This window comes from Protopterus annectens, chromosome 10.part0, assembly GCF_019279795.1.
Source record: "Protopterus annectens isolate FY-2018-M chromosome 10.part0, PAN1.0, whole genome shotgun sequence".
NCBI lineage: Eukaryota > Metazoa > Chordata > Ceratodontiformes > Protopteridae > Protopterus > Protopterus annectens.
The window spans coordinates 191,082,606-191,104,610 of record NC_056744.1 but is presented as its reverse complement, the minus strand read 5'-3'; the positions used below and the strand labels follow the sequence as shown (position 1 = coordinate 191,104,610).

General features: G+C 36.0%; 1 protein-coding gene across 1 annotated transcript in view; it reads left to right on the top strand.

The window, feature by feature from the left end:
* LOC122814107 (extracellular calcium-sensing receptor-like) overlaps positions 1–22,005 on the top strand; it is a 218,161-nt gene that overhangs the window by 120,198 nt on the left and 75,958 nt on the right. The window contains exon 4 of the mRNA XM_044086722.1: positions 5,300–5,423. Within this exon, the coding sequence (XP_043942657.1) occupies positions 5,300–5,423 (124 nt within the window). The remainder of the gene's footprint in view (positions 1–5,299; positions 5,424–22,005) is intronic.

Sequence of the window (22,005 nt, the reverse complement as noted above, 5' to 3'; positions counted from 1 at the left end):
TGTATGGTGATTGCATCTTCTCCCTGTGTCTCTGTGGGTTTACTCCCAAAAAACATGCTGAATGTTACCATCTCAAACTCACCCAAGAATGTAGTTGTGAGCAGCAGCACAGAGTCTAGATGGTACCATATAGGGGGAAGAGTTGTATAGACTACTTTGGAAATCTCCTGTCATGTGAATATCCTCAAGATAGGAGAAAAGAGATCACAGACAGTCTGCCATGGCAGGGATAGCCACTCAGTTGTGTAAAATATTTCTGTAGGTGATTCAATTGTGTTGACTAATGTTACCAAATGGACATTGGTATTTGCTGGTGATAAGTGGGTTGAGGACCCAGCCTACTCCAACCCATGCCAGGGACCCATGGGAGAGGAGTATGTGCCTCTACTGGCCAGTGTGTGCCTTCCTTAAAGCCAGCAGCCCTAGCTCAATAATCTATTGGCTGGCCAGTGTCCAGTTGCCCTGCTTGGGGTACTTGTGATAGCTCTTTTTTAGGAAAGCTGGATATAAAACCAATTCACCTGTCAAACATGAGCTAAGAATTGCTGCACTCATCATAGGTTCACTGACAGAATGGTGCTTGGAAGTGGATGACATGAGGGTAAGGAGGAGCTTGGACATTCTATATATTCAGGAGACAAAGAGGAAGGGCAGTCTGGCAAAGCCACTTGGCTTGAGATCCAGAGAAGTCTACTCAAGAGGAGGACAGCCTAGAAATGGTGTGGAGATTGCATTGAAGGAGAAACTTCTAAAGACAGTGAGTGACGTAATCAGAATTTGTGACGTACTCAGGGCAATCAGACTCTAGTGTAATGATAGGGCAGTATTCATAATTTGAGCTGATGCCCCACAACGGGGTTGTCATAATGAGGAAAAGAGTGCATTCAGACAACAGTTGTAGAGCTTACTAGATAAAGCAGGACAGCATGAATTGGTGTTGATAATAGGTGGCTTGAATGCACATATCAGGACAGACAGAACAGGATATGAGGACTGCCTGGGTCCACATGAATGGGGCAACAGAAATAAAAAAGGAGGGGTCATTCTATTTTTGTCTGGCAAAGTCACAAGATCACATACAAGACTGACCAAAATACAACTCAGCTAGATTTCCTCCTAGTAAGAAAAGAAAAAAATCATTCCCAGTGAAACAGTTGACCCACAACATATACTACTGTTTGCAACAATCAGCTGTGAGCAGTGATCAGAGAAGCCTTTAAGGTCAACAGAGACCAAGCATAAGACCTGGACATTGAATGGAGAGAAAGCACAAGAGGTCAATGAATTACTCAGTACGCTAGAATCTCAAGAAGAAGAGGAAATTGTTAGAGTTGAAGAAGAAGAACAAAGCATGTGTGAGGACTACAGAACAGATATGCAACTGAGCCAGGTATGGAAATAAGATACATAAAAAAAACTGGTAGTGGAATGCAGAAATCTGGAAGTCATCAAAAGAAAGGCGTACAGGACAAAGTGGGAGAAAGAAAATACAGACCAGGCTAGGAAGAAATACTGGTTGGTTAACAAAGAGGCTAAGAAACGAGATGCAATAGCAAATGACAAGGCATCATAGGTACTGTAGCAACTTCTAGAAAGCAACTCAGTTGATGGGACAAAGAAATTATATCAGGTTGCAAGGTCAAGACAGGAAGATAAAGAACATAGTTAGATACCCTTCATAAGAGATACCAGCAACAACCTGCTAACCAGCCCACATCAAAGACAGATGGAAGGGTACTTCCAGCAGACTCTGAATGAAAGTACAAGAGGAGCCCACCCTAGAAGAAGTTAGAGCAGCACTAAGGAAAATGAAGTCAGGGAAAGCAGCAGGCTCAGATGAGATCGCAGCAGATATGATAAAGATGTTGGGTGAGATAAGGGAGAAATGGCTCCTGAGGGTACCCATAACAATGTGGAGAGGAAGGTGTATCCCAGATGACTGCAGAATAAGCATACTAATGCCAGTGTATAAGGACAAAGGGGATATTCACATCTGTAGGCTGAATAGAGGGAGCACGTCATCTCAATGGACACAAAAGCAGCGAGTACTGTTAACAAAATTACTTTCGCTGATTGTGCCGTTAACTTTTTCCTCCACTGTTGTGAAACCTCAGAGTTAGTATATATAAATCTGGGGGTAGGGGGGGTGCAGGAGGGACTTGCCCCCTTCCAAAAAAAATGTTGAATTGATTGTTGAAGGTAGAATTAGCAAACAGTTCTTGTTTTTTTTTTACCAAAATTACCTTCAGTGACTTGACATGAATGCATCAAACTCCAATCACACTGCATGAAAGTTCTAGAGAGTGTGGTTGTCAAATGAATATACAGAGTAGCAGAAAGTAAGATGGGAGATGAGCATGTCCGATTCAGATCAGGATACAGCACAAATGACCCAATATTTGCAGTGAGACATATACTTGAGAAGAAAATAGAGATAAGGAAAATCCAGCTGGGCATTCCTAGACTTGGAGAAAGTATATGACAAGGTCCCAGGAAAGGTGATTTGGGCAGTGATGCAGTGATTCAAATGTAAGCTATGTACAAACATCCAGTGACTCAAGTATGAACAGTGTTCGGTCTCGCAGATGGGTTCCCAGTGAGAATGGGTGTGCGTCAGGGTTCAGGTCTGAGCCCACTGTTGTTCATACTGGTAAAAGACTACATTAGCAAACAGGTTGGAGGGGACAGTTCAACAAAGTTACTGTATGTAGACGATGTGGCATTACAGGCAGATGCTGAGCAAGACCTTTGGAAAAAGATAGGAGAATGGAATGGAAAACTGAAGGCATGTTGGATGAAACTGAGTACAGATAAAACAATTGTAAAGGCAGCAAACAGGGAAACTCAGAAGAATTTGAAAATTGGGATAGAAGGGGAAAATAGTGGAACAGGTTAGGAGGTCAACGCTAGAATTAGAGAGACTGCAGATAACTGGCACAAAGTGGCAGGAGTAGTGTATGACAGCAGAATGGCAAAGAAGCTGAAAAGAAAGGTGTAGAAAACAGTAGTGTGACAAGTGCTACTAATTTGTAAAAGACAGGAAGAAGGCGGGATGAAATGAGGGTGTCCAACAAAGAGGTGGATGGATTGTGTAGGAGAAGACCTGTGACAATCAGGCATGAGTGTCAAAGAAGCTAGGAGAGTGGCATTGAAAAGAGAGAGATGGCAACATTGATACAGCACCCTGACCCCGTATAGAAAATGAGAAAAAGGGGGTTGATGATGACGATGATGACTATTAAATCGACGAAGTGACAAGCATAGGAACAGCTTCTGATTTATCCTAGCTTTAACAATGACGCTCAAGGAGCCACTGAGAATCAGAAACTTGAAACGGCATAATTGATTTTATGTTGTTACTGATGAGCATGATTAGCATGGTGTAGTAAGTACAATATAACAAGTATAATTAAAAATAAAAAATGCTTTAGTTCTACTTTTTATCATTTTAAATGTTAAACTGATTGTTTAGTTTTTGTTTTGCCTGAAAGGGTTTCCTCTCCTGTCCTGGGTCAGAAGCATGAATTGTGCTTCAAACTGATTCGAAGTTGGCTAAGTGCTGTCCTGCAGGATCACTTGCCTCTCAACTCTACCTTATTTTGAAGAGCTTTATAAAAGCTGACTGTCCAAAATGAAAAGGTTTGTCACACATTCACTGTTAAAAATGGTTAATCAAAATTCCATTTTAACTATCATTTGGTAATATTTTTCTATTAAAGACACATTTTATAAATGTAAAGCAGCACATTTTAACCATACTGTGAACTTCCTAGTTAAAACCTATAACAACTGTTCCACATTTGCCATTGTTCCATATTCTGAGTGGAAGACACTGCTTCACATTTGAAACAGAGGTTCAGTGTGTTTGGTGTTCTGCATGAATGTACTGAGCAGTGGTCACTACATCTTGTCAAGCTGAACACAGTGGCAGCTTAAAATAGATAAAAAATGGATAAACTTCTGTCTGGAGACAAAAAAAAAGAAAGTTTATTGCAGGAAGCAATCACCCTTACCCCACTGTACCCTCTTTTGGGAACCTTACTTCCACAATCCCCGGATGGAGAAGAAAGGATAGCCTAAAGGTTTTGAAACACTGGTAGTACACAAATAAAAAACTGAAATGTCAGGAATTCCCTATGTGCAAGATAAAGTGATGGGTTGAAACCTTGGCTAGTCAATCAAGAACAGGTAAGCCTGCTCAATGGTTTTTTTGAAAAGAAGTGAATATCTGTTTTGAGATACCACAGAGGAAGAGTACTATATATATATATATATATATATATATATATATATATATATATATACATACACCATTTGCTCCAATGTATATTATCTGCAGTGATAAACAAAAGTGGTTCAAATCACCTTTATTTTGTTGTGTCACAATAGTTATTTTATCTGGGCAAGTCTGTCTTTCGTCTGGTATTATCTGTCACAGCACAGTTAGTGACAGCTTATGTGGTCAATATTGTCATTGATATGGTTGAGTTTGATTTTTTTTTTAATTTCTGCAAGGTCCTGGTGAAAAACTTAAAAAATATTATTTTGTGCAAGCTTGATGGTGCACAATCAAGGTGTTAATCTCTACCACTAGTGACCTCAGGATGGGATGGATTAGGTCTCAGTGATAGATTGTCAGGTGTGATAGGACAGAGCAGCTGAAAGCCTATCTCCTAACACTGGGAAAGGATTTGGGAGCCTAGACTCACATGTGTGCCCTCTGAATACATGCTAGCATGAAGAAGGAATGGTGAGATGCAGCCATCCTGTAGCTTGGAGTAGTACACACTTGCCAGGCTCCATCCTCTGCCTAGAGACTTTGGCAGCAATTACATAAAGATGCTTCCTTCCCTTCATCTCCTTGATTCATTTTCCATTTTTATCAAATAAACATCAAGCCTGTCTCCTGAGGATTTCTACTTGATAAAGGATAACATTTGAGGGATCACAAACATGGACTCAGGGAGAAAGCAGGAGAGAGGTAGTAAGTCAGCAGCAAGCCAGATGTCTAGCAGTGTCTGGTAGTCAATGTGAAAGAAAAAAGACAAAGCAAATTAACAATGGGAAACAGGATCTAGAAAGAAAGAAAGGAAAAATATTTTTTCTGCCTGGAACAGCATGTAGTTCATTAATACCGAAGTGACGTATAAGGGCTGTGAGAATCACTTAATCATGCAGAATATAAATCATGTGAGCAGCACTCCTATTGCTCCTCCTCCTCCTTATCATCATCATCATCATCATGAAACACATTCTGCAGAAATTTACCTTGTTTTCTACATCTCTTTTGTCTTTCCAGGTCCCAAGTGCTGTGTGCAGTGAAAGCTGCAGTCCAGGATACAGGAAAGCTGCTCGGATGGGACAGCCCATTTGCTGCTTTGACTGCATCCCATGTTCTGAGGGGAAATTTTCAAACCAGACTGGTGTGTATTATGAAGCACAGCTTAATGTATTTTTTTTATTCTAGAAGAAAATTAAGAAGGGCTATTAAATTTAAATGGCAACATAAATGATGAGACAGCTATAATAGCACCACTGGTATCCATTACAAGGTGCAACATTTAAATGCTCATTTCACTGGACTATGATTTTCCCAGTCCTTCTGTATGTCATCCCTCTCACATGTTTGGTTTGTATACGGCTGTTGCATTTTTATGTTCTCTTGTTTATATTGTTAACTACATTTAAGTGTGGGTTTATGAAGCTACTGCTCCCCTGAATATTCACGCACCTTACATGAAATCCATGTCGGAATCTGTTACTGTCATCCCTCCCATTTTCTCATCCATTTCATACAAGTTCATGGCTCATATATAATCTAATGTGAGTTTGTTTGTCCATTTTAAGCAATGCACCATTATAATGAACAGATGAATCTGTCACCTAGCTTCTTTGCTCATTATAGACAAAACAAAAAAAGTTGGCAATTTTAAATGTGCATAGTCCCTTTCATTTATCTGGCATTGACAAAACCTGACAAAGCCTTTACGTACATAGTTAAGTGTTAAGACCATTAGTTTGCAGAGGATTACAAGTCTAGTCAATGACCCATATTCAAAGGTTCTTTCCAGCCTCAAGGAGGGAATTACAAAGTAGACCAGCTGAGAAACTCTGATGTCACCCATGCAGTTATACAGGTTTACCTTGAAGGTGGCAAGGGTGTTACTGTGTTTGTCATGTAGTGCAGTAGTGTTCCAGAGTTGCTCTTCTTATCAAAAGCTTCCCTGTACTTGAATTCCATGGACAGTTTTTTATATATATATATATATATATATATATATATATAAATACATATATACATATAGACAGATACATGCATATACGTATATAGATAGATAGATACATGCATATACTTATATAGATAGATGGATGATATAGATGTAGATATAGATATAGCTATAGATCTATAAGCATCTATCTCTGCCCTTTTCATGAAGGAACTCTTAAACTGTCTACATTCTACATCTGAAAGCATTATGTAAGCTGTAGTTATACCAGCAGTCTACACAGGACTTTCTGCTTCCTACCATCAAATGTTTCTGCTAAGGTATAAAAACCTGACACCTTTTCTGAACTTTGTTTTAAACTGAATGGCTTTATTATTTATTGACCCCTCTTATCTCTACCTCCCCACTCTCCCATGCCCTAACACTCATTGCCCCACATCATTTCCACCATAATGTAACCTTGAAATATAACCATATTGGCAAGCTAGAAGGGCTTAAATGCTCGTGTGTGAAACATTTGTATGCATGTATATATGTATGTATGTATGTAAAACATTAAAATGTGCATCTCTCATAATTGTTTTTGTTATATATTGTTACTTTATGTTCTGTTTTTTGATATGTACAGCTTACTGCCACTGTCTTGTGTGTGTGTGTGTGCGTGTGTGTGTGTGTGTGTGTGTGTGTGTGTGTGTGTGTGTGTGTGTGTGTGTGTGTGTGTGTGTGTGTGTGTGTGTTTGTATGTGTGTGTGAATCACTTTACCTGCAAATGATCAGTTGTAATCCATGTACTTCCCAGTGTACTAATGTAAAAAAACTAAGTAAAATTATTGATTCCTTGCTGCCAGCTGAACCTTGCCATCTAATGCCCTGTACACTATTTTTGGTTCTCTGAATATATCGCTGCACTTTCTAGCAACGATTTTTGTGTCTATACGTTAAATCAATTTTATATGCTTTTTGCAGTCCCCTGTAATGACAGGCCTGGGTAAATGCATATTTCATGAAATAAAACCAAGAATATTTATTCCAGCTATCACGTGGCAAGCTTTGCCCATGTACCCACCATATGGTAAAACCTTGCAGCTCTCTAATAAACACACTAACCTCAAGACTACAGTGCATTCAGTAACTGTTGGGTTGGGCAGCCATGTAAATGTCAGCCAACCATTTGCTAGTATTCTTAAATGGTTCCATTCCCTGTATTGTCTTCAGATTGTCAGTTCTATTGCAATAAAGAGATGCTGGCAGATGTTTTGTATACTACAAAGTAGTAAATATGTTACAATTCATAAAACAAAGTGTAAATGTGTGTGTGCCTGCTGTGTTACTTGTTCCAAAATACCAAGCCACACAATCAAACCTCATAAATAAAACCTTGTAGACATTTCTAAACCGCTACAAAGTCTTGAAAGAAAGGAATGCATTCTGTATTTATATAATTTGATATAACCTTTAATAACTGTTAAATTTAGAAAAAAAAACATGAACATAGGAATACAACGAGAAACCCCTTGCATTCCACTTCTGACATATTAAGAATTTTCACTTAATGTGTTGATGAAGTGCCAGACTGAAGAAAAATACATTTATTTACTGCTTTCAAAAGAAAAAGCAGGCTGATCTATAATTAGTCTGGCATTTTGGTATTGTCAGGATGGTTAGCATAAGCAACATTTCTTCCTTGATGTGTTTTTTTTCTTCCTTTTTTTTCCTGTGCTGGAACCACTTTGAAGGGACCAAATCTGACATCCATTATAAACAATTAAACAGCTATTTTAGCAACATGTATGACTTTGCATAGCTGTACATTATAATACAATACTGCACAAATATTACAGTACAAAGCAGTTTACTCCCACTACCTCGATCTCTCACTTATGATACTTGCGTTTGAACGTGCTGTGCTAAGCTGGCATTTGGTCAAAATTCTGTTGATCAGTTTTTTGTAGTGACATTAACATACTCCCTAGTCATAGAGTGCTGAGTCTGGGTCCAAGGTTACTGCACCACAGAGAAAGACTGAGGCATCATCTATCAATAATTCTCCTTTTCCAAGGTACAGACACCTCAGAGTAAGGGTAATAAAGTTATGAGAGTATGAGGATTGTACCTTACATAAAGGTACAGGAAGGGCTTGCCACCTGCAAAACAAATATTTATTTTACTGCCAAACTGACTTTACATCAAGCTGCTTAAGGACATCCATTCTAAAAGTGTGTGTACACAAGGTGTGAATCATGAGCTCTTGTAACCAAGCAAGTGTGATGTTAGCTTTTTGAAGGGCATATATGTAATGGATCGTTATAGTGCAGAATGAGATAATAAGCATATAGTGTAATAGAAATCAGAGAGGTAATGTACTTATGTAATAATACATATACACAATTATATATGGAGGGCATAGCACAGATACTGTAGATTGCCTAAGGGTGGTATGAGGTATAAACTCAAAGGTCAAGTGTCTTACAATGTTTGGACTTGCAGTAATATGTGTACCATGCACAAATCCTAAGAGTAATACTGAATTTTTAAAATAAGTATTTGCATTTTGTTTTTCAGTTTAAATTTTACCTTTAGTAGTTTATGTACAGTATATGTTTGTAGTATATTTTAATGTAAAATAACACCTCCATCTATTCAAACCCATTGATTAATGTGCAGAGTTATAACTTTTAACGATGTGGAATAGAAAGTTTATATGACATTTTCAGGATAGACTGTGAGATCCTTCTCTTGAACTGCTTTTTTTAAACATCTTAGCATCTAAACATCACATATTACATGGTGAAATGAGTTCACATTCAATTATAAAACAGAAAACAATACATTACAAATATTTTTCATGTATTATATAAATTATTTCTGTGATAATTATTATTCAGTCTATCATTACGTAGCTTGCTCAAGTTCTGCCTTCCATGAAAAATCACTCTTCCTCCAGGACCTTATTCTGTATGTATCGATCCCACAGATTCCATTTTGTTTCTATGTGGTTGCTCCTTCCCTTCTACAAAGATCCCACCTCCGATTATTTTATATCTTTAAAACATTTGATAATTCTGTTGCAGTTGTTTTAGTTTTTTATTTCTATTTTCTGGTAATTGCTTTTTTGGCAGTAGTAGCAGCAGCATTACACTTATTAGTACCTTATTGTGTCTAGGCAATTTAGATTCTCTGTCCCAGTACAAAATAATTATTTCCTCAGCTAAAATCATTTGCTTCCACAGCAATTATGACAAAGTAACCTGTAGGGAAGTTCTAAATTCTATCAACTTGTTGCTTTCCCAAAACACATGTTCCTGGGTACCTCTGTCTTTCCCATCACACCTCTTGCAATTGCTGTCTACCTGGTGGAAAAATTATCTGATGTCCACTTGGGATATAAAAATACCAATGCAAACACTTCCATGAAAAATCCTAAACCTTTTAGGTTTCATTACATACTTGAGAGCCTTACAAATATCCTCCCATTGTTTTCTTGCACATCGTTTTTCTAGTCTTTTTTCCAGTTTTTCAAACTTCTACTGATTATTATAGTTAGCATGCACTATTTTATATACACTACTAACTATCCCTGTTTTACCACAGTTTCTGTTCTAGGCTCAACTATAAATTCAGCCAGAGATAACTTTTCTTTTAACACTTCTGTATCCCTTTTCTATGCCCATACTTTTTTAATCACTCCTCAGTAGGAAAGGCAGTCTCCAAGCGTGAGACCAAACTTCTGTTTGACCTGTTCCCACTCTATGACTGTTCTTTTCATAGTTGTTTACTCCCAATTCCTATCTTCATTTGCTAATTTTCTAACAAACAACACCAACTTCTCCAAGTAGCTGAATAGCAGAAAAAAGTATAAATCCACAGTAAAAGCTAGGAATCCAACCATCCTATAAAAATTACTTTATTAATGAGCATAAACAATCAAAGCTTTTAAATTCTAAAAACTTTTTCATTGCTTAATTCAATACATATAAAGTCACTTCCTAAAATACATTTTATCTAATCTGCCTATCAGAATACATTTTACACATCACATAATTGCCATTTTAAAACCACATACTGTATTTAAAATATTTTAAATATACATTAAACCATTCAATATATATAGAAATGTATCCTAAAATCAAAACATATACATATGTGTCTGTATTAAACTATATGAATAAAATCAAATGATTGAGTAAATGATTAAATAAATAAATAAATAAACAAAAAAATAAATAAATAATCACAGCCCACATTAAAATATATAATATAACAATACCATAGCTAACTTTGCTTAATTTATAAATAATCTTGCTTAAATTTCAAAACTGGTTAAATAATATTCATGGCAATTAATCTTGGTGGTACATCAGCTCTAAAATAATTGATCCATTTATACTCAGCTAGTTCTGTTTTATTTACTAGATCACCACCATGTTTGTTTATATGCACCTTCTGAAGAACCCTAAATTAAAATTTGTGTCCAATACCCATTAACATGTTTGTGTCTTTCGACTTTTCCCGGTTAGGGGTCGCCACAGCGGAACTCTGATCCGCTAATGATTGGCAGTAGATTTTTTACGTGCTGAAGGAACTCAGAGTGTAAAACAACTAGTAAACAAAAAGGCACTAAGGTAACATAACAGGTAACCTCACAAAACCTTTATTAATCCACAATCTGATGAATGAAGAAATAAAAAAACAGCAACTTGAACTGACTAAGCGCTTTCACCCTCATTGGCATCTTCAGAGTCAGTTAACTTCAGTAAAAACAACCTTTAAATACAGCTATTAATTAGTGCTTGATTAATCAATGATGAAAAAGCAAGAGAGTAGTTAAATTAAACAATTATCCTTTGTATGATTTTGGGGGGGACTTTAAAACCATGTTGGAAATAAGGGAATGTCTTTGGCAACTAAGACTTGATGCCAGCAATGCTCCTGGTATCAATGATGCACTATCCCTAGCATGTATTTTAAGATACAAGGCAGCTTGTATATAATATAAAACTATGTAAATTTAAATATTTTAACAGATATGTTTTTTGTTTTATATGGAATGTTTATTACTGCACTGCTTTTTATGGCATTTTATTTTGGTTTATTTATTTATTCTGGGTAGCTATTACTTACTTGAGATTCTAGCAAACAAGGTATTGTTGAGCAGGACTTTAAGATTTGGTGAACAGGAACTTTAGGGGATAATTGTTTAATTTAACTACCCTCCTGCTTTTTCATCATTGATTAATCAAGCACTAATTAATAGCTGTATTTAAAGGTTGTTTTTACTGAAGTTAACTGACTCTGAAGATGCCCATGAGGGTGAAAGTGCTTAGTCAGTTCAAGTTGCTGTTTTTTTATTTCTTCATTTATCAGATTGTGGATTAATAAAGGTTTTGTGAGGTTACCTGTTATGTTACCTTAGTGCCTTTTTGTTTTTTACGTGCTGAGTTTGCCAGCCCTGACACACAACCTTCTACGAAGATACACCCATTCACACATGTCTCCACACAGAAGACGCTCTAGCTGAGAATCGAACAGCACAATGTCTTGCTGTGAGGCAACAACGCTACCGCAGCACCACCACTGCAGTTATGTTTAATTAGTGCATTGGAATCTATACCTCTATGAATATCAGATAAATGAGAACATATTCTTTCTTTTATTTTTTGATTCGTTTTTCCAACATAGAAATGATCACATTTTATAAAGTTAGAAAAGTATATTACATTGTCTGTATAACATGCTGCAAAGACATTAAATATGAAGTCCTGTTTGGTAATGGGATGTTTATAATAATTATCTACATTTATTTAACTGCAATACACACAATTATGACAAGGAACAGTACCTTTCTTACAACTAGGAGTCTCATGTGGCTGCCATGGCACTAAATCTTTAGAACATAAGTGTTAATTTAAGATTCTTTTTCTTTTTAACAATAAAGTATAGCTCCTCGACAACTGCATTCTTAACCTCTGGATTGGATTTTAATATTACCCAATTCTTCCATATTATTTTCTTAATCAGAGACGTATGCCTATTATATTTAGTGATATAACCTAAAGAGTAATTTCTAAATTGCCTAGTATTTCTGTACTTATTTGTCTCAGAAAAATAAGGTTGACCTTATCTATCTTGTTCAGAACTCACAAATCCCATAGTTTTCTTTATTAGTTCAGCATCATAGCCTTCAGTATAAAAATCTTCAGCCATATCCTCCATTTATTTTACAAAATTTTCTTTTTGTGTACTGAGTCTACTAGCTCTTAAAAATTAGCTTCTAACCATGCTCTTATAAATAGGTCTTTGATGCATGTTATTTGAATGTACATATCTAATAGTATGAACTCCCTTTTTGTGTCTCACAGTATCAAATGCTCCATCATTAAATGTTATGGTGAGATCCAGAAAATTATTTTTTTCAGTCGAATAATTCAGATCAAATACAGGAAAGTTAGTTGTCTTCTGTAAATCAGTTACAAACATTTTATCAGATTAAATACTACCAGTCTATATTAAAAATATGTCACCCACAAACATTTGTAGAAAACCAAAAATATTCATTCATGAAAGAATTCATTGAATGATTACTAAATACATTACTTTCTTCCCATTCAGACAGAATTAAATTAGCATACATGTTTGCGACTAGGGTCCCCATAGCTATACCCAGTAACTGATGAAACTACCCATTGTTAAACAGAAAGATATTATTTTTCAAAAACAACATCTAACATAATACATAACATTTCAATTTGCATAGCTGAAAACTACTATACAAACATAGAACTTCCCCCACCAAATTCATTGGAATTGACCGTGAATAATGGTGGTTGCTAAAATAATGTCATTTAATAAATTAGAGATTAATAAAACAGAGTAGCCAAATGTATCAATTAATTGAGAGCTGATGCACAACCAGGATTAAATTTCAGGAGTACCATTAAAACAGTTTTGAAGTTTAAGCATGGTAATAGATACATTAAGTAAGATTAGCTATGGTATTGTTATATTATGTTTTAACCTGTGCTGTGTTTATTTATTTATTTGTTACTTATTTAATCATTTACTCAGTCATTTGATTTGTATTCATATGGTTTAATACACACATGCATATGTTTTGATTGTAGGATACATTTCTATATAAATTGAATGTTTTAATATATTTTAAATGCAGTATGTGGTTTTAAAATGGCAATCATATAATGAGTAATTTTTTTTTCTGATAGGCTGATGGATTAGATAAAATGTATTTTGAGGAAGTGACATTATGCATTGAATTAAGCATTGAAAAAGAGTTTTTAGAACTTGAAAGCTTTGCTTGTTTATGCTCGTTAATAAAGTCATTTTTATAAGACGGTTGGATTCCTTGCTTTGTACTGTGGATTTGCTAATTTTCTCCAATAAATTCCAGCTTCCTTCTGCCTATTTTCTGTGCTTCTATTTGCAGTCATCTCTGTTGCTAAAATCTCTCATCTCCATTCCCCGTTTTGGCATAGCTCTCAAAATATTTTCTGCTACTTTGTAAATATAATATTCTGCACTGTTGTCACTATTCTCCTTAAGTTCCTGCACCACAAATCCTACTATCTCTTTATTTTTTGAGCAACCCCAACCCATTTCAACATAATTTCTTTCCATAAAAAACTAGTTATTAGGGCAAAGCAATGAAGGGATTCACCAAAAGTTCCGTAAACAATTAGCCCAACTGATGTACAAATATTCAAACGTAGTCCAAAGGTAAAAGCAAGATATTTAATGTAAAAGACGTCGGTGAGCGCTTTCGCTAAAAAGCTTCTTCAGACCTTGATACAAACTGTGAACATTTAACACTTACTTAAATACGTAAAAATCCTTAAAAAATTAGGCGCCAAAAACAGGCAACCAATCAAAGCACAAGGATCATGAGTGCATCACATTGTTAACAGCCGAGGCTGGAATATGAATACTCAATGACTACAAATCATGTGCATCATATAAAATAGATCAAAACATTAATGAAACATATATGTACATAAGTAAAAATATGTATGATAATGCAATATGTCAACATAGTGAAAGACATAACAGAATAACAATGAAAGACTGTATTGTATATATGCACATACTCTATAGACACAGATGCAGAACCAGCTAAAAGGAAATATATATATATACCTAGAAGTAAGGTATGCATGAATCTGTACTGGGTGCCTCCAACTAACAGGGACCATATGAGACAGTTCATCTACAAGATCTTAACCTCCTGAGCTTAAGGAGCGGACGTAAGGGGACCTTCCCATTAAGTCCTGGTGACTGGTCTGCCCTAAGCTTGATGATCCAGTGTGTTTCCCTAGCCTCAGTGTAGTTCTCAATATCTCCTCTTCTAAGTGTTCTGTGTACCTGTTCAAGTATCCTAAACTTGAAACGGTGTGAAATCTGTTCATGTATGTGTTTAGCAAGTGCGTTGTGTAAGTGTCCCTTCCTTATATTATAAACATGTTCACGTATCCTGTCCCTTAGACAGCGGTTGGTTTTGCCAATATAAAATGCCGGACAGGATACACATGTGGCCAAATAAACAACATCTCTGGACATACAGTCACCAGGTACCCGTATATTGTATTCCCCTAAGCCTGTTGGGTGCATAAAACTACTGTCTGTAGAGATATAAGAACAAAAATTGCACCTATTACATGGATTCATATAACTCCCTTGTCCTATTTGTTGGCTAACTATTGTCTTAGGGTAGCACAAGATCTGTTTGAGATTTTTCTTGTTGCGATAGACAAACCTAGGTCTATCTCCACTGATCTCCTTGATCTTAGGATCTAAGGGACAGGATACGTGAACATGTTTATAATATAAGGAAGGGACACTTACACAACGCACTTGCTAAACACATACATGAACAGATTTCACACCGTTTCAAGTTTAGGATACTTGAACAGGTACACAGAACACTTAGAAGAGGAGATATTGAGAACTACACTGAGGCTAGGGAAACACACTGGATCATCAAGCTTAGGGCAGACCAGTCACCAGGACTTAATGGGAAGGTCCCCTTACGTCCGCTCCTTAAGCTCAGGAGGTTAAGATCTTGTAGATGAACTGTCTCATATGGTCCCTGTTAGTTGGAGGCACCCAGTACAGATTCATGCATACCTTACTTCTAGGTATATATATATTTCCTTTTAGGTGGTTCTGCATCTGTGTCTATAGAGTATGTGCATATATACAATACAGTCTTTCATTGTTATTCTGTTATGTCTTTCACTATGTTGACATATTGCATTATCATACATATTTTTACTTATGTACATATATGTTTCATTAATGTTTTGATCTATTTTATATGATGCACATGATTTGTAGTCATTGAGTATTCATATTCCAGCCTCGGCTGTTAACAATGTGATGCACTCATGATCCTTGTGCTTTGATTGGTTGCCTGTTTTTGGCGCCTAATTTTTTAAGGATTTTTACGTATTTAAGTAAGTGTTAAATGTTCACAGTTTGTATCAAGGTCTGAAGAAGCTTTTTAGCGAAAGCGCTCACCGACGTCTTTTACATTAAATATCTTGCTTTTACCTTTGGACTACGTTTGAATATTTGTACATCAGTTGGGCTAATTGTTTACGGAACTTTTGGTGAATCCCTTCATTGCTTTGCCCTAATAACTAGTTTTTTATTGAAGTACCTTTTTTGCTGCTATTTAGAGCATTTACTCGGGACGGATACTTTTTTATTGATTGCCTTTATAATTTCTTTCCATGTTGATATGTAGTCTTCTACTTGTGTTATGTATATGATCTTTGACTGTGTGGCTCTACAGGATACCTTCAAATTAAATAATCTTAAGCCACCTTGTTCTGTGGAGAGAAAAAATATATCCCATTTAATTCTTCCCCTCCTTCTCTCCCAAGCAAATTCCTTCAATTCTTTATAAATTATGATCCACATCTTTTATTCTACTTGATAAAAAAATATACCTAACCTATATACAATATAAAAGGAACTAGAAACATTTTTACTGCTTGTACATTACTATTCATATCCACAGTCAAATGCTTCCAACTTCTCAGTTTTTGAATTATCTTTTGTTTAGTTTCTCTTCCATATCCTGTGATAATATCACCCCTTTTAATCACCTTATCATGCTCCGTGGCATTGTTTTTATTTTATTAAATCACATTTATCTCTGAGTTATAGCTCAGGTGGTGGTAATTCATAGATGGCATGCTAAAAATATAAAGTAAACATTTTAAGTTTAATTCAGTTATAGGCATTTGTTGAAAATAATGTTAAAAATGCACCCTGCACATTTTATTTAACTGATTGCTGTCTATGGTTATAACTATTTACCTATGTGGAAATTGTGGTATTAAATTTTCTGAGTAGTCATTTTAGGAGCCATTATAATTGTCATGTGCCATTGTACAGTTTCGGTTATAAAATGCTATTTCTCAGTCATTTTATCAAGTCTCAGTTTGGATGTGAATTACATTAATTCAAAGCCATAGTACGTAAATGGCATGCAGAAAATTTGAGCGGAGAGTTATGGGTGTTTGTAGAAAATAATGTCAAAAAGCATGTTGTCTATTTTTTTAACTAACTGGCTGATGAACATGGCTATGATATTTTACCTGTTTAGTATTTTTACAGAATATTTTTAGAGCACTTATTTTTGGGAACCATATCTAGCTATGCAAAGTAAACAGGCATGTGTTCAGGAGAAAACACCAGTAACTAAAAGATGAACTACACAAACATAAAATAAAATAAAATAAAAATAAACTGAAGCTAGGAATGACCACAACATGTTCAACCCAAACGGCTTGAAAAAAATTATGTTTAGGCAGAGTTAGTGGTATATTAAAAAAAGAAATGTTATTCTTGTTTGCCATTTCCATTGTAATGCTTTTTTGGACTCTTCTTGAGTGCCAGTAAAATTAAAGCTGTGATGACTGAATGAAAGTTTACTTGGTCTGGGATAAATAAAAGTTTAGGTGACCTGAACTAGCTAGTACCTATGCATGGAATGTATCTCTCTCAACTGTCCTTGATTTTAAAGACCATTACTTATTTTGCCTTATATTTTTATCCTGTCTATTGTAAAACATTTAATTTTCTGGTAATTTACTGAGTATTGCAGCCAGTCTGTAATGCCAGACATTAGAATTTCATACTTCTTAGTGTTCAAAAAAATGCATGTAGGAACAAAACTTGCTGTTCTATTAACTTTTTAGGTGAATTACTCTATTTAAAATTTAAAATTTAAAAACTATCCCCATATCTGGGGTTTTCCTGCTCTATTAATTTGATTTTGTCCGGAATTCTAGAGCAAAGAAATTGAGAAGTATGGTGTGCAATTAATCTCATGCATAGGAAGCTAACAATTTGATTGGTCAGATTTCCTTGTCCATTTTATAAGTGATGGCCAACATGAATTTTACACATCCCCTGTAATTAGAAAGCCATATAATACTTTTCAACTAGTTTCCTTGTTTGTAATTTAGGAAAGCATGACACATAACAGAAATGCAACTGAATAAAATGAGACCTCTTAAATCCATTTGGCCAGATAGGTTATTTCTTTAATTTTATTGCTCAGGTTAGTTTCACTAGAGATTGTCTAATTTCAGTAGGGAGCAAATTTGCTATTAATATTGATTAGAATATAATTTTTCAAGGACATGGGAAACTGTCATACTATGTTGGTATGGAGCATGGAATGATGCACCTCCATAAAGCTGGCTGACGGAATGGCTGTGAGCACTACTGCAATGGAAATGACAGGCCTTTTTCATGATAAGAAACCTTAGTTTTTGAACACTGGCATGCTTTATCATTCTTGCAGATGGTGGCTTTATCTGCTTTTCCATACTTGAAGCTATTGGCAGGGATATTCTGTGGTCCAAATTAATGGGCATAAATACATTAGAAGCCAGGAAGCCTGTTGTTCTTTCCCAGGTTTTCATGATGTTCCAGAAATCTTTTTTGCCCCCTCTGCATTTCTTGACACCTTGAAGAAAACAACTGTCTGATGAAGTGAATAGCCAGGAATTCAAGACTCAAAGGACATGTTGTGCTGCACCATAATGTCTGATAAAGAAACATTTGTTAAAGTGGATAATGGTTTATTTGTGAAGAAGTACCTAGATCTCTTGCAATATTTCCCCCCTTACATGTATCACTTGACATACTGCAGTTGAGTCTTTTCTTTTTGAATTGCCTTTTGATTTCTATATGGAAGAGAACACTATTTTTTTTTTACTTTGTGCTGCTTTTGAAGCAAGGGTGTTGAAATTGCCATGGAAGGCATCTATTTGAACAATTTTCATTTGAACAAAAACATACTGCTCAGTTGTTGTTCTGGAGCCTTCGTACAGAGACAGCTGGTATTTCAAAGGAACTTTATCAATAGGGTACCATGCTTTCTAATTTATTGAATATTGTGGGTTAAGCTCAGTTTGTGGATGAGGGAGAAAAGCAATTTGCTTTGTCAATGTATTATAAATGGTGGTGAGCTTGTCTACAAGCCCAATCAGTCATCAATAAGAATAGTCAATGTCTCGATATACCATTCAGCTGAAAGGGTATCCTTTTTTTTTTTTTTTTGAGAACTTGCACATTTAAAATATTGTTTATGAGGAGTATTTACTCTACCTGTCATCTCTGTGGACACTTTTGGGTGAATTGTGCAAAGAGTTTTCATGATGATGCTTCCTGCTTTATTATAGAATATGGCACAAATTCAGTCTGAGGCCTCCCGCTCATTTACCCTTTTGAACTTTTTTTGATCAAGTAATAACGCTTACAAATAATGATTTTTGACTCTACTGTGACAGACATGCATTCTTCCAAATTTTGACATTTAGAAAAATGAAGAAGTGTCTGCTAGCACCTATATTTGATATGAAAATTTTGTCCTTTAATCCCAGTATTTTGAAGTAGTTTAGTAGTATTTGGGTCATTTTGCATTGGATCAGACTTAAAGATGTAGATGCCTGTTTTCTCTGGGATGTTCATTTTATATCACAGTCAGATTGGACAAGATTGAAACATTTTAGGTCCAAAAGACTAATTATCCTTCAAATGTAGATGTCTATTTACTCTGGGATGTTCATTTTATATCACAATCGGATTGGACAAGGTTGAAAAATGTCAGTTCCAAAAGACTAATTATCCTTCAGATGTTTTTGCATAGCATAGTCTGCCTTTTTTGAAATCTATCCAGGTACAGATTTAGTGGCGGATAAGCTGTTTGTTGGAAGCGTATTGTAAATTATAGCCCTGGTATTCCATTCGTTTTGTACTCTTGCACTCAGATTACAGAAGCCGTTCCTTATCTTTTCTATCCCTGTACTGTGCGTGTTGGGGAGTAGTTTAATGTTTTATGGGAATATTAAATGGCAATGTGATGCTGCACCACTGGAGCAGTAATCAAGGAGCCTCAATCATCACCACTGGCACCAATGGGAGATGTACACTCGAAGGATGACAAATACACACACAATATTTCCAGAAGCAGCTCTTTGCATCAAGTGCAATTGCCCTTAAGAGCACACAAAGACCACAATTAGTCCAGAGCTGGTTTCTCTCTCTTTCTCCAAATCCCCAATAAGACTCCCCACTGCAACAGCTATAGAGTTGAGTCCTTAGCCAGGGTTCAAAGCCAAGTCCTCCAACACTCTCTCTGTCCAGCCAGTGCTTTGTGTCCCTGCCCAAGTAGCTGACACACACTCTTGGAGATTTGTTTTACACACACAAAGACACACACACACACACACACACACACACACACACACACACACACACACACACACACACACACACACACACACACACACACACACACATGCCTGGGAAAGGCTGGCACAGGTTTACAAGCTATGCTCCCTTCTGCCCAAACTATAAGGTAGTTACCACCACCAGAACTCCTTATCAACTACTTAAGGCCCTTAACAAAGAGTGTCCAATCTTACTGTGTAATGTTACTATTAATACAAATGCTAGTTTGACCAAGAGCAAGGCTATTAGGAGTGGCCCATACAATGTCACCAAATAAATATGCAAGTACTCTCAGAACATAAATATCTCTGGACAGATCAGCCACAGTGAAAGGTTTGAATATATTTAATAATAAATAATAAAAATAACAAGAAAATACTAAATATGTATATACAGTGACATCAGAGTTTAAAACCACAGGAGATATTTAAAACAACATTGCATGACAGTCTCAAATAAATAAAAAAAAACATCTAAGCTAAGCTTTGCTATATTCCTGACTGTAGCTAAGATAATTACTATACCCTAGTAAACTTAATTACAGCGCAAGACAGACATGGTGAATGGATCTTGTATCTGTTGTTAGGTCCAAAACAGAATGCAGAATGCTGTGTCTCTCTCAGAGACCTCTCAAATTAACATCTCAAATATTACTGCTGAGATATCATGCAGAATGACATTTCTTGTTATCTAACACTATCCCAGGTAAACCTCCCACTGCTGGAAGCTAGCAGTATTTAGCATCTACCTGTGAAAATGCATAGACAATGGCTTTTCCTCATATCTTGGGCAGATGCTGGAAGTCATAAAACAATTGTATCACTTCACATTTCAAAACTAGTAATAGTTCACGTTAAAGACATTAGGGAAAGCTCCCTATTATAGACACTGGAGGGAAGTCAATAAAGCCTACACGGAGTGATTTTCCATGTAGGCAGAGTGGCATGGTGCTAACATTGAATCCAGCAGCTGTGCGATCCATGAAACAGAGCATGAACGTGCAGACATGGAAGTGTTCATGGCTTGCAAATCACCTCATAACTAGGTGAAGTGCATGCAAATAAGGGTATTTTGTGATCCAGGAAGCAGAAGGGTATCCATGCAGAACCTGTGTTGGTGTTAGAAGTGTACATGGAAAATGTCCGTGTACAGAAATGTAAAAATTGAACAGGGGCTGTAAAAGTCCAATTAAAAGGTCAGAATTGTAAAAGTAGACACAGATATGTGCAAAACTTTGCCCCATGAGTTCAAAAAGTAATGCAAAATAAAAAATAATAATAATTTTTTTAATACCCATATTACATTTTCATGGAGTGCAGCAACATGCAAACATGCTGTTATGCAAATATATATATATAATATATATATATATATATATATATATATATATATATATATATATATATATATATATTAAAATATTTTAAAACTAAGAATAAGACATATGTGAGAAAATGCATTATAGGGCCTGCATGCAGTATGTACAATGGTAGATTTCAGTGGTTACTAAGGAGGCAGGCCATGGAATAGTGAAATATCCAGGTTCTGTGTACAGATCTGTATACAAATGACCTGAAGTTACTGAATAGCAAAAATGGTCCACTGTTTCCGGAAATAAAATCCATATACCCCCAGAAACATGTTGCTGCCAGTAGAACAGACAGCTGACATGAAAAGGGGGTTTGTCACTATACATTTAAGTGGATTGGATCTCAGCAGTGCCTGTTTGTGTGATGTGCCACTCAGCTAAGCAAGGGTCTGTGTCCAGTGCTGCTAAGCTTTGTTTTGCTGCAGGGTGCATGTTTTAGTTGATTAAAGCTATGTTGAGCATGCCCATGCATGGGGAAGTGTGTCCAGACTGCTAAGCATTGTTTATATTTGAAATGCAGCTTTGCATGCAGCTACACAATCCTTAGGAGGGAAAGCATATTAAAAAAGAAAAAAAGGAAATAGCCTGGGAAAACCAATCATGTGTAAATTACTGATATGCCCTATTCCACTGACACTGGGCCAT